At 38.6% G+C, this 13819-nt stretch overlaps 1 protein-coding gene across 4 annotated transcripts in view; it reads left to right on the plus strand.

Annotated features, from left to right (window-relative positions):
• The window catches only part of EFCAB3 (EF-hand calcium binding domain 3), a 118529-nt gene that overhangs the window by 86003 nt on the left and 18707 nt on the right, over positions 1-13819 (plus strand). For 3 of the 4 annotated variants that reach the window (XM_077780367.1, XM_077780368.1, XM_077780369.1), the window contains 3 exons: positions 722-809; positions 4410-4486; positions 12724-12867. In XM_077780367.1, coding sequence (XP_077636493.1) covers positions 722-809; positions 4410-4486; positions 12724-12867 — 309 coding nt within the window. Of the gene's footprint in view, positions 1-37; positions 66-721; positions 810-4409; positions 4487-12723; positions 12868-13819 lie in introns of those variants that run through there. The other variant, XM_077780370.1, reaches the window with a different exon arrangement.

Genomic DNA, 13819 nt, shown 5'->3' on the forward strand with positions numbered 1-13819 from the left:
ACCTCCCAGAAGGAAATCCTGGGAAAATCTACTTACTACCACTAAAGTATCCAAGATATAAACAAGTAGGTAAATATTTCAGAAATGCTGTAGCATTTTATCCTCTGTCAATTATGACATGAATATTCTACTGATTTCAAAAATAAATTTGTCTCGGGGCGCCTGGGTGGCTCAGCTGGTTAAGCGTCTGACTTCGGCTCAGGTCATGATCTCATGATTGGTGGGTTCGAGCCCCGCGACAGACAGGCTCTGTACTGACAGCTAGCTCAGAGCCTGGAGCCTGTTTCAGATTCTGTGTCTCCCTCTCTCTCTGACCCTCCCCTGTTCATGTTCTCTCTCTCTCTCTCTCTTTCTCAGAAATAAATAAAATATTTTTAAAAATTAAAATAGTTTTTAAAAAATAAATAAATAAATTTGTCTTTAAATAACTCTTTCCACATCTTTCTAGGATGTTTTATCTATGTCACATGGTACCACTTATTTTTACTCCTCGAAGGGGGATGGACAATGATAAGAAACTTTGCTTAGAGATATCTGGACAGTGAAGGGGCTCTTCTACATGGCCTTCCAACTTTGCACACACATCTAACTTGAATTTGCACATATTAAGATTCCTCAAGGCCCTGGACTTCAAACTCTAGGTTTTAAGCTAGGGAAGTTGCAAAAGAAACTAGAGGAATTAACCTGTGATTTGATCCTGTTCATATCTTCTGAATTCCAGACAGAGTTATTGGCCCTATGGCAGTTCCTGATATTAAATCAACTGGGCTGAATCCTCTGAAAAAGGTACCCAGCTCCCATGGCAAGAGGTAAGTAATGAATGTATTCAGGTGATAAATAGATTAAGATCAAGGATTGTTAAGGTGCCTTGCCATTTGCAACAATGTGGATGGAACTAGAGTGTATTATGTTAAGTAAAATAAGTCAGAGAAAGACATATATATGATTTCACTCATATGTGGAATTTAAGAAACAAAGCAGATGAACATAGATAGGGGAAGGAAGGGGAAAAGAAGATAAAAACAGAGAGGGGGCACCTAGGTGATCCAGTCGTTTAAGCATCTGATTCTTGATTTCGGCTCAGGTCATGATCTTACAATTTGTGAGTTTGAGCCCAACAGTTGGCTCTGTACTGACAGCATGGAGCCTGCTTGGAATTCTCTCTCTCCCCCTCTCTTGCCCCTCCCCTACTTGCTCTCTTTCTATCTCAAAATAAATAAATAAACATTAAAAATTTTTGAAAAAACAGAGAAGGAGGCAAACCATAAGAGACACTCAAATACAGAGAACAAACTGAGGGTTGCTGGAGATGAGGTAGGCGGCGGGGAGCTAAATGGCTGATGGGTATTAAGCAGGGCACTTACTGGGATGAGCACTGGGTGTTATATGTAAGTGATGAATCGCTGGGTTCTACTCCTGAAACCAATACTATACTGTATGTTAAATAACTTGAGCTTAAATAAATTTAAAAATAAAATATATGGAAAAAAAGAATTATTAAGCTGATAAATATATTAATACTCATAAAGGCTATGAGGAAACAAATGAGAATGTTCTTCAAGTGCCCTGTGATAAATTTAGTTATAAAACAAAGCATATGAATTGAAGATAGAGATTTTTTATGAAAAGAAAAAATATATATCCTTTTGATTGGAAAAACAGAAAGTTGTTCTTTCTGTTCCTCCATAAGAGAGACAATTTTTGTGTAAGGAGACAGAATATCCTAGAGTGTTTAAGAAGTTGTCAGTAGAACAGTAAAATATTTTGAGTGCAGTTGAAAGAAAAATAACATTAGAGGATCACAAAGAAGACCTAATTCCCTAAGCAAGTCAGTATAGAGAAGGTCTGTAGCTTAAATATGATGGGTAAAATGAAATCTAGTAAATTGGCCATGACTGACCTTGAGCTAAAATTGGGAAGGGAGATTTGCCTGTGATATTAACAAGAGCTTTTTTCTGTTTGATAACTACAACTTCCAATAAACAGTAGCCATGAATGACTAAAAGTAAGAGCCTAATCTATATTTTACTAGAGCACAAGAAGAAAAGCCTTTTCTCCCTCACAACCATCCATTTCCTGTGCCACTTGCAGAGTATTTCTCCTAGCATCCGCTGCTGCAGGAAGAGATTCCTGACATTTTTCAAGGGACCTTTTTTTTTTTTTACCTTCCAGCTGCCAAATCCCTTGATCTCATTGTTCCCTCACCCTGCATTACAAGCTGTCTCTTGAACTAGTGACGTTCTTGTCACTGAAAGGAGTCACGCAAAGGCTAGACAATACCACACGTAGAGGGAATTCCTACATGAGATGAGAGGCTAGCCCAGGCACTTACCAAATCTAAGGTTCTTCAAAGCTTTGAAACATTATAAAATAAAAAGACTATTTCCCATGTGGTCTGAAATTCTGCTGAGAGGATCCTTTTTTTAACGTCACTAATAAAGACATCATGTTACCTGGCTTTTTACTTTTCTCTTGCTTCTTGAGAATTTCATATTTCTCCATCTACTGCATCATTTATGTCATGCAAAAGTAATTTGTTTATATTTAGAAATACAACAAATATAAAATAACCTATCTGAGTAAAGGCAAACTGGAGTTTCTAGAGATTCAAAGAAGAGAAAGAACAGAACTACCAGAAGAAGAAATCAGTGTTGGTAAAAGCAAAGAAAATAAACTAATAGGTAAAATTCCATGTTGTAAAAGTTGGGAATGGGTGTGTTTTGAGACCTTATTACCTCCTTTATTCCTAGGTCCCTTTTTGAACATGAGTTGAACATACTAGATACTGTCGAGGAGACTAAATCCATCAATGATAACTTTTAAAATTACCATGTGTAGTATTTCTTCCAGTTTCATTTTAATCGCCTCTTGTAAAAATATAAAAACTAGGAGATTCCATTAAAACTTTTAGGGGAGCCTAGGTGGCTCAGTTGGTTAAGCATCCGACTTCAGCTCAGGTCATGATCTCATGGTTTGTGAGTTCAAACCCTGTGTAAGGCTCTGTGCTGACAGCTCAGAGCCAAGAGTCGGCTTCAGATTCTGTGTCTCCCTCTCTCTCTGCCCCTCCCCTGCTCACGCTCTGTCTCCTCTCTCTCAGGAAAGGAACAAACGTTAAAATGTTTTCTTTAAAAAATAATAAAAATAAAACATTTAGTTTAGTATCAAAGCTAAATGTATTTTAAAATTAACATATAAAATTATGATTACTTAAATCTACTTTAAATTACTATCTTGTAAGCAAAACCACTTATTCATAATATACTTTTATGTTCCTAAACTAATAACCTCCTGCAGATCCATACAAAATGTCCCCAAAGTATTCATATGTTTTTCTCTTTTTCCAGATTTTATTTATCTGAGAAAATGAAAAGTCACCCAGGGTTCCAAACTTTCCAGAAGTGCTCTCTCTCAGTAGATAGATAAATACATAGATATGGTTGATATACATATAGACTATATATAGATATAGGTATAGATGTAGATGTAGATAGATCTACCCCTCTCATGTGCTGGTAAAAATACAACCTGGCAATTAAAGTCATAAAATAATTATAGATACTAAGTTTTCAGTATAAGGTTATTCACCATAAGATTATGTATACGAGTTAAGGTGCACCTGGGTGGTTCATTCGGTAAAGTGTCCAACTTCCAATTCTGTGTCCCTCCCTTGCTCTGCCGCTCCCCCGCTCATGCTCTCTCTCTCTCTCTCTCTCTCAAGAATAAATAAAACATTTAAAAATATTTTTTTAATTTTAAAGATTATTTATACCAGTTAAAAAATGTTTCAATGTTTATTTCTTTTGAGAGAGCGAGAGTGTGTGCACAATGAGCAGGGGAGGAGCAGAGAGAGAGCAAATTCCAAGCAGGCTCCACACTGTCAGCACAGAGCCCGATGTGGGGCTCAAACTAACAAACCATGAGATATGCCCTGAGCCTTCAAATCCAGAGTCAGATGCTTAATGAACTGAGCCACTCGGGCACCCCTATACCTGTTAAAAATTTGAAACAACTTACATTTTACCAATAGGAATAATGTAGAGCTTATATCTTTGAGCTTTGGAGTCAGATAAACCTGAGTCTGAATCCCAGGACTTCTACCTATTATCTGTGTACTTTGGGACAAGTTATTTAATCCTGCTGAGCCTCAGTTTTCTCTTTTGTAAAATGGGGAAAATCAAGAGTTGTTTTTAAGGATGTAAGGGCGATGGGCATGTGTAGGGCAGAGCAGGACCTCATGGCCAGCATTTTATCACTCCATATCCTGTAGTAAGTGACAGTAACAGGTTCCTTAGGTGGTGAGACTCTGGATATACTGTGACCCATAGTCATTCCGGTCAGCAAAAAACTGATGAATGGAACTAACATTTGCTGGTTTCACATACGTATTAAATCTCCTCATGTCTTTGCAGGGATAAAGATTTACCAGGACCTCTCCCACGCCAATTACAGCACAAAGAAAGGAAGCTGACTGCTTCACAAATACAAGGTAATGAGAATCATTCCCAAATGAAAGCCCCTTGGTATATCTGATCATCTTCTTCTCTGAGATCTGCAATTTTAAGGGTTGACTGTTGTCCTCTGCTGTCTGAGACCAGAAGTTCTAATCCAGTGTCTAATTTGTGGGAAGAAAAGATGATTACTTTCAATCAGACATCTTCCTAGAGCTTGGACCATCCTGGACAAATATTTTTATTCAAATAATGTGTGGGTATGCAAAAGAACAAACGCAAAGTCAAATAAAAACCAAGTAATGGGGCAATATACATACAACTGAAGCCCCAGGATTTCTCACAGGAAAAAAAAAATCATAATGATAAAATCAGCTAAACTTCCTTCAGTTTATCAGCCCAAATAGCAACTATTTATTTAAAGGCCACAATGTACGAAGCCTGGGAAATATAACAAGTAACAAGTCAGACATGGTCATTGCCCTGATATGAAGTCTTTCAGGAAAGTCAGACCATTAAACCGTGAATTTTTGATTAAAATGATTTAAATCACAATATGACACAAGTTATGATAGGGGAAGTGCAAAGTATTATGGAAGCGTAAAAGACAGTCTCCTGACTTGGTCTTGGGAGGACAGAAGAAGGTTGTCAGAGAAGGTTGGATAATGAGTATGAGTCAGACAGCACAAGGGAAGCACTCTGGGCAGAAAGACTGGAATCCGCAAAGGCCCAAAGGAAAGGGAAAGCATGACTCACTAGAAAAAAAGAAAAGAAAACAAAAGAGAAAGGCAAGCATGACTCTGTTTGGGTTCTGGGAAGGTTAACGCTTCACCCTCCAAGTTTGGGACCAGTTGAAAAAACAGGAACCAAAGAATCACCTTTATTGCTGGAAAAGCTGGTTTGAAAAACAAAAGATGGAATTGCATTTTTCATTATAAAACTGAGCTAAATGCCTTAATAATAACAGTTTATTGGGGGCGCCTGGTGGCTCAATCAGTTAAGTGTCTGACTTCAACTCAGGTCATGATCCCAAGGCTCTAGAGTTTGAGCCCTGTGTCAGGCTCTGTGCTGACAGCTCAGAGTCTGGAGCCTGCTTCAGATTCTGTGTCTGTCTCTCTCTGCCTCTTTCCTGCTCATGTGCTCGCTCTCTCTCTCTCTCTCTCTCTCTCTCTCTCTCTCTCTCTCTCAAAAATAAATAAATGTTGGGTTGCCTGGGTGGCTCAGGTCATGATCTCATGGTTCGTGGGTTCGAGCCCCGCATCGGGCTCTGTGCTGACAGCTAGCTCAGAGCCTGGAGCCTGTTTCAGATTCTGTATCTCCCTCTCTCTCTCTGACCCTTCCCTGCTCGTGCTGTGTGTGTGTCTGTCTCTTTCTCTCTCAGAAATAAATAAAACATTAAAAACAATTTTAAATAAATGAACGTGAAAAAAAGAAGGCATGCTTATTTGTTGAAAGGCTGCATGAATCAGGGTAATACCTACTAAACGCTAGAAATATTAGAAGAAATTAGAAATTTCATATCACATTACACTTGACTGTGATATGAAATAAGTTTTATTCTAGTGCCATTTGGGATATACTTTGTTCTGGGTTTATTTCTTCATTCACTGAGTTTAGAAAATACATGTTTAATTTTGGTTCCAGTTAATGCCTTGAGTATGTCTTTGGAAAAAACCTTAACTCTATTCAAAACATTCACATGCATATCACTGGGGCACATTTGGGTGCAGTAGTTTTCTGTTGCTGCCTTAACAAATTGCCACAAACTCAGCAGCTTAAAACAACCCAGATGTATCATCTCACAGCTCTGTGGGTCAGAAGTCCAGGTGGGCTCAGTTAGTTCCTCTTCTCTGGGCCTTTCAAGGCCAAAATGAAGGAGATGGTCAGCCCAGCTTCTTACCAAGAGGCTCTAAAGAAAAATCTACTTCCAAGCGTATTAGGCTCTTGGTGGAATCTACTTCCTTGCAGTTCTCCGGGCTGACTTCTAGGAGTCTCTCTCAGCCCCATATGACCATCTGCATTCCACATCACATCGCCCCATCCATCTTCAAACCAAGTCCTCGTTTTTTGAATCTCTCTGATCTCTCCTTTTGCCACATCTTTCGTGCTTCTGGCTGCCTAGGGGACCCTGTAATTATATTGGACACACTCAGATAATCAACGATAATTTATCTTAATTATAACTGCAAAGTCCTTTTTATTGTGTAAGTAATACATTCAGAGATTCCAGGAATTAGGGCATGGACATCTTTCAAAGGCCACTTTGCCTACATATTTGGTTTTCTACCAAGTACTTGATTCCAGTTTAAATCTCATCAAAGGACACTGTCCTTTATATGAAATGTCTATTAGGCACTCATTTTTCTCTCAAGAATTTTTTAGAACATGATCTCCAATCAACTATATAGTCTGTCCTAGTTCACTAGAATATGTACTCATTCTTTTTTAATATATTTTTAATGTTTATTTTTTTATAGTTTATTGTCAAGTTGGTTTCCATAGAACACCCAGTGCTCATCCCCACAAGTGCCCTCCTCCATGCCCATCAGCCATTTTCCCCCCTCCCCCACCCTGATCAACCATCAATTTGTTCTCAGTATTTAAGAGTCTCTTATGATTTGCCTCCCTCNGATCTCCAATCAACTATATAGTCTGTCCTAGTTCACTAGAATATGTACTCATTCTTTTTTAATATATTTTTAATGTTTATTTTTTTATAGTTTATTGTCAAGTTGGTTTCCATAGAACACCCAGTGCTCATCCCCACAAGTGCCCTCCTCCATGCCCATCAGCCATTTTCCCCCCTCCCCCACCCTGATCAACCATCAATTTGTTCTCAGTATTTAAGAGTCTCTTATGATTTGCCTCCCTCCCTCTCTGTAACTATTTTTTTCTCCTTCCCCACCTCCATGTTCCTCATTAAGTTTCTCCTGTTCCACATATAAGGGAAAACACATGGTATCTATCCTTCTCTGCCTGACTTATTTCACTTAGCATAACACCCTCAAGGTCCATCCATGTTGCTACACATGGCCAGATTTCATTCTTTCTCATTGCCATGTAGTATTCCATTATATATATAAACCACATCTTCTTGATCCATTTGTCAGTTAATGGACATTTAGGCTGTTCCCGTGATTTAGCTATTGTTGAAAGTGCTGCTATGAACATTGGGGTACACATGCCCCTATGCATCAGCACACCTGTATCCCTTGGGTAAATTCCTAGCAGTGTTATGCTGGGCCATAGGGGAGTTCTATTGTTAATTTTTTGAGGAACCTCCACACTGTTTTCCAGAGGGGCTGCACCAGTTTACATTCCCACCAACAGTGTAGGAGGGTGCCCATTTTCTCCACATCCTCGCCAGCATCTAGAGTCTCCTGATTTGTTCATTTTAGCCACTCTGACTGGCATGAGATGGTATCTCCGTGTTGTTTTGATTTGTATTTCCCTGATGAGGAGGGACGCTGAGTACCGTTTCACGTGTCTGTTGGCCATCTGGATGTCTTCTTTGGAGAAGTGTCTGTTCATGTCTTTTGTGCATTTCTTCACTGGATTGTTTGATTTTTGGATGTGGAGTTTGGTGAGTTCCTTATAGATTTTGGATACTAGCCCTTTATCCGGTATGTCATTTGCAACCATTCCTTCAGTTGCCTATTAGTTTAACTGATTGTTTTCTTTGCTGTACAGAAACTCTTTATCTTGATAAGGTCCCAATAGTTCATTTTTGCTCTTGATTGCCTTGCCTTTCAAGATGTGTCAAGTAAGAAATTGCTGCGGCTGAGGTCGAGAAGGTTGTTTCCTGCTTTCTCTTCTAGGGTTTTGATGGTTTCCTGTCTCACATTCAGGTCCTTTATCCAATTTGAGTTCATTTTGGTGTATGGTGTGAGAAAGTGATCTAGTTTCATTCTTCTGCATGTTGCTGTNGCTGCCTTTTTTCCATTGGATACTCTTTCCCGTGTTGTCAAAGATTAATGGGCCATACATCTGTGGGTCCAATTCTGGGTTCTCTATTCTTCTCTATTCTATTCCATTGGTCTATGTGTCTGTTTTTATGCCAATACCATACTGTCTTGATGATGACAGCTTTGTAGTAAAGGCTAAAGTCTGAGATGGTGATGCCTCCCGTTTTGGTTTTATTCTTTAGTTTATTACTTTGGCTATTTGGGGTCTTTTGTGGTTCCATACAAATTTTAGGATTGTTTGTTCTAGCTTTGAGAAGAATGCTGGTGCAATTTTGATGGGAATTGCATTGAATGTGTAGATTGCTTTGGGTAGTAATGACATTTTAACAAGATTTATTCTTCCGATCCATGAGCATGGAATGTTTTTCCATTTCTTTGTGTCTTCTTCAATGTCCTTCAAAAGTTGTGTATAGTTTTCATCATACAGATCTTTTATATCTTTGGTTCGGTCTATTCCTAGGTATTTTATGGTTTTTTGTGCAATTGTGAATGGGATCAGTTTCTTGATTTCTCTTTCTGTTACTTCATTATTGGTGTGTAAAAATGCAACCAATTTCTGTACGTTGGTTTTGTATCCCGTGACTTTGCTCAATTCTTGGACAGTTCTAGTAGGCTTCTGGTGGAGTCTGTCAGGTTTTCTATGTAGAGTATCATGTCGTCTGCAAAAAGTGAAAGTTTGACTTTATCTTTGCCAGTTATAATACCTTTTATTTCCTTTTATTGTCCGATTGCTGATGCTAGAACTTCCAGCACTATGTTAAACGACAGTGGTGAGAGTGGACATCCCTGTCGTGTTCCTGATCTCAAAGGGAAAGCTCTCAGTTTTTCCCCATTGAGGTTGATATTAGTTGTGGGCTTTTCATAAATGGCTTTTATTAATGTTTACGTAAGTTCCTTCTATCCCGACTTTCTGGAGGGTCTCTATTAAGAAGCGATGTTGTATCTTGTCAAATGCTTTTTCTGCATCTATCGACAGGATCATATGGTTTTTATCTTTTCTTTTGTTAACGTGATATATCACATTGATTGATTTGTGAATATTGAACCAGCCTTGTAACCCAGGAATGAATTCCACTTGATCTTGGTGGATAATTCTTTTTATATGCTATTGAATTCGACTTGCTAGTATCTTGTTGAGAATTTTTGCATCTGTATTCATCAGGGATATTGGCCTGTAGTTCTCTTTTTTTGCTGGGTCTCTATCTGGTTTGGGAATCAAAGTGATGCTTTGTAGAATGAGTCCAGAAGTTTTCCTTCCATTTCTATTTTTTGGAATAGCTTGAGAAGAATGTATATTAACTCTGATTTAAATGTCTGTTAGAATTCCTCAGGGAAGCTATCTGGCCCAGGGCTTTTATTTATTGGACGATTTTTGATAACTGATTCAATTTCTTCACTAGTTGTGGATATGTTCAGATTTTCTATCTCTTCCCGTTTGAATTTTGGAAGTGTGTGCGAATTTAGGAATTTGTCCATTTCTTCTAGGTTGTCTAGTTTGTTGGCATATAATTTTTCACAGTATTCCCTGATAATTGCTTGTATTTCTGAGGGATTGGTTGTAATAAATCCATTTTCATTCGTGGTGATGTCTATTTGGGTGCTCTCTCTTTTCTTTTTGAGAAGCCTGGTTTTCAAAAAAACCAACTCTTGGTATCATTGATCTGTTCAACTTTTTTTTTTTTTGGATTCTGTATTGTTTATTTCTGCCCCAATCTTTATTATTTCTCTTCTTTTGCTGGATTTGAGGTGTTCTTGCTGCTCTGCTACTAGCTTTCTTTAGGTGCACTGTTAGATTTTGTATTTGCGCTTTTTCTAGATTCTTGAAATAGGCCTGGATTGCAACGTATTTTCCTCTTAGGACTGCCTTTGCTGCATTCCAAAGAGTTTGGATTGTTGTATTTTCATTTTCATTTGTTTTCATATATTTTTTAATTTCTTCTCTAATTGCCTGGTTGGCCCATTCAGTCTTTAGTAGGGTGTTCTTTAACCTCCATGTTTTTGGAGGTTTTCCAGACTTCTTCCTTTGATTGATTTCAAGTTTCATAGCATTGTGATCTGAAAGTGTGCATGGTATGATCTCAATTCTTTTATATTTATTGAGGGCTGCTTCATGACCCAGTACATGATCTGTCTTGGAGAATGTACCATGTGCACTTGAGAAGAAAGTGAATTCCATAGCTTCAGGATGTAGAGTTCTAAACATATCTGTCAAGTTCATCTGGTCCAATGTGTTGTTCAGGTGCTTTGTTTCTTTAGTGATTTTCTGTCTAGTTAATCTATCCCTTGCTGTAAGTGGAGTATTAAAGTCCCCTGCAATTAGCACATTCTTATCAATAAGATTGCTTATGTTTTTGATTAATTGTTTTATATATTTGGGTGCTTCTGAATTTGGTGCACTTATAATTGTTAACGCCTCCTGATGGATAGACCCAGTAAGTATTACATAATGCCCTTCTTCATCTCTTGTTACTGCCTTAACTTTAAAGTCCAGTTTGTCCAATATAAGTATGGCTACTCCAGCTTTCTTTTGACTTCCAGTAGCACAATAGATATTTCTCCATCCCATCACTTTCAATCTGAAGGTGTCCTCAGGTCTAAAATGAGTCTCTTGTAGACAGCAAATAGATGGATCTTGTTTTTCGTCCATTCGGATACCCTATGTCTTTTGATTGGAGCATTTGGTCCATTTACATTCAGTGTTGTTACTGGAAAATATGGGTTTAGAGTCATTGTGTTCTTTGTAGGATTCATGCTTGTAGTGGTGTCTCTGGTACCTTGTGTTCCTTGCAACATTTCCCTCAGAGAGTCCCCCTTAGGACTTCTTGTAGGGCTGGTTTAGTGGTGATGAATTCTTTCAATTTTTGTTTATTTGGGAAGACTTTTATCTCTCCTTCTATTCTGAATGACAGGCTTGCTGGATAGAAGATTCTTGGCTGCATATTCTTCCTGCTCATCACATCCAAGATGTGCTGCCATTCCTTTCCGGCCTGTGAAGTTTCAGTAGATAGGTCTGTTACTACCCTGATCTGTCTCCCTTTGTATGTGAGGGCCCTTTTATCCCTAGCTGCTTTCATAATTCTCTCTTTATCCTTATATTTTGCCAGTTTCACTATGATATGTCGTGCCGAAGATCAATTCAAGTTATGTCTGAGGAAGTTCTCTGTGCCTCTTGGATTTCAATGTCTGCTTCCTTCCCCAGATTGGGGAAGTTCTCTGCTATAATTTGTTCCAGTACGTTCAAGTACCCCTTCAGCCCCTTTCTCTTTCCTCCTCTTCTCTGAATTCCTATGATACGGATATTGTTTCATTTGATTGCACCACTCAGTTCTTGAATTCTCCTTTGGTGCTCCTGGATCAATTTATCTCTCTTTTTCTCGGCTTCCTCTTTTTCTATAATTGTATCTTCTAATTCACCTATTCTCCTCTCTTTCTCTTCAATCCATGTACTGGCCACCTCCATTTTGTTATGCACCTCATTTATAGCATTTTTTAATTCATCATAAATATTTTTAAGATCCATAATCTTTGTAGCAATAACATCTCTGCTGTCTTCTATGCCTTTTTCAATCCCAGTGATTAATTTTATGACTATTGTTCTAAATCCTGGTCACTTATGTTGCTTATATCTGTTTTGACCAATTCTTTAGCTGTCACTTCTTCCTGGAATCTTAGAGGAGAGTTCTTCCGTTTCATTATTTTGGCTAGCTTTCTGTCTCTTGTCAGTTTTAAAAGCTTTTTATATGCTCTGCACCTGCAAGTACTGCTATATTAAAGGAGGCTCATAGACTGACCAGGGCCTGTCCGTTCTAGAAGTGTTCTTTTAATGGTGTCCCTTGGTCTCTCTTGTGACTGTGGCTATTTTATTTCCCTACTCATAGTGATATTTGGGACTCTCCACCATGTGTACTTTGGTTTGATTCTTGAGGTAGCCCTATGAGGCTGTCTTCTTAGTGGACTCCAACTCTTTTCCTCCCAGACTCTTGTGGTTCAGAGTCCTTTGGCTTCAGCCCTTCTTTGTTTGAGAGATGCAGGCGGAAGTACAGAACTCCCTCTTTCCACCATCTTGCCAGCCATGTCTAATGTTTATTTTTGAGACAGAGCATGAGTGGGGTAGGGGCAGAGAGAGAGGGAGATAGAATCTGAAGCAGGCTGTGCTGATGGTTCAGAACCTGACACAGGGATTGAACTCGTGAACCATGAGATCATGACCAGAGTCGAAGTCGGATGCTCAACTGACTGAGCCACCTAGGCATCCCTGTACTCATTCTTGAATAACTAACTGCCTGACTAACTTAATTGCATTTCCTCAGCCTTCCAAGATGCATACAACTTCTTTAACAAGGATAAAACTGGCTCTATTGATTTACATGGAATGATGTGCACTATAGCCAAGTTGGGAATGACTCTAACCAAGCATGATGTCTATAATGAATTAAGATGTGCTGATGTTGATCGTGAGTACTTTGACTTGTAATTAATTTTCTCATAAAAGGTTCTTATAAATATATTTTTTTCTTTTAGTGATTATATAAACATGAGAAATTAATTTCATTTATTGTCAAAAGTACATATATGTGTTTCTCTTTTTTTAATGTTTTAATGTTTTTTATTTATTTCTGAGAGAGAGAGACAGCATGAGCAGGGGAGAGTCAGAGAGGGAGACACAAAATCTGAAACAGGCTCCAGGCTCTGAGCTAGCTGTTAGCACAGAGCCCAACATGGGGCTCGAACCCACAAACCATGAGATCATGACCTGAGCCAAAGTCAGATGCTCAACTGACTGAGCCACCCAGGCACCCCTATATGTGTTTCTCTTTAAATTTTTTTTAATGTTTTATGTATTTCTGAGAGAGAGAGACAGCGTGAGAAGGGGAGGGTCAGAGAGAGAGGGAGACACAGAATCTGAAACAGGCTTCCAGGCTCTGAGCTAGTTGTTAGCACAGAGCCCGACGTGGGGCTTGAACCCACAAACCGTGAGATCATGACCTGAGCCGAAGTGGGACACTTAACCGACTGAGCCACCCAGGCGCCCCTACGTGTTTCTCTTTAAGAATATCGGTAAAGTCTGTGTACAAGTTACAAAATCAAAGTGTACAAAATGGACGATTCTTTGAAAAATTCTGTGTGGAAACTAAAAGTGATGGTCACATTTCAACATCATATTCAGATTATCTGCCATGACATACATTTTGGAGGGTGTCTTAAAATAGCAGATACAAAGTCATTGACAATTTCAAAAATGACATGCTACCAAGAAAATCCAAGCCGTTTGTTTCCATTTGAATCATATTAGTACAAATCTTCCTTCCATCATTAGAGCCCACCTATATTTTTTAAATTTATTTAAATTTCAAGTTAGTTAACATACAATGTAGTATTGGTTTCAGGAGTAGAACCCAGTGATTC

Source organism: Crocuta crocuta, unplaced genomic scaffold (genome assembly GCF_008692635.1).
Source record: "Crocuta crocuta isolate KB4526 unplaced genomic scaffold, BGI_CrCroc_1.0 scaffold288, whole genome shotgun sequence".
Classification (NCBI taxonomy): domain Eukaryota; kingdom Metazoa; phylum Chordata; class Mammalia; order Carnivora; family Hyaenidae; genus Crocuta; species Crocuta crocuta.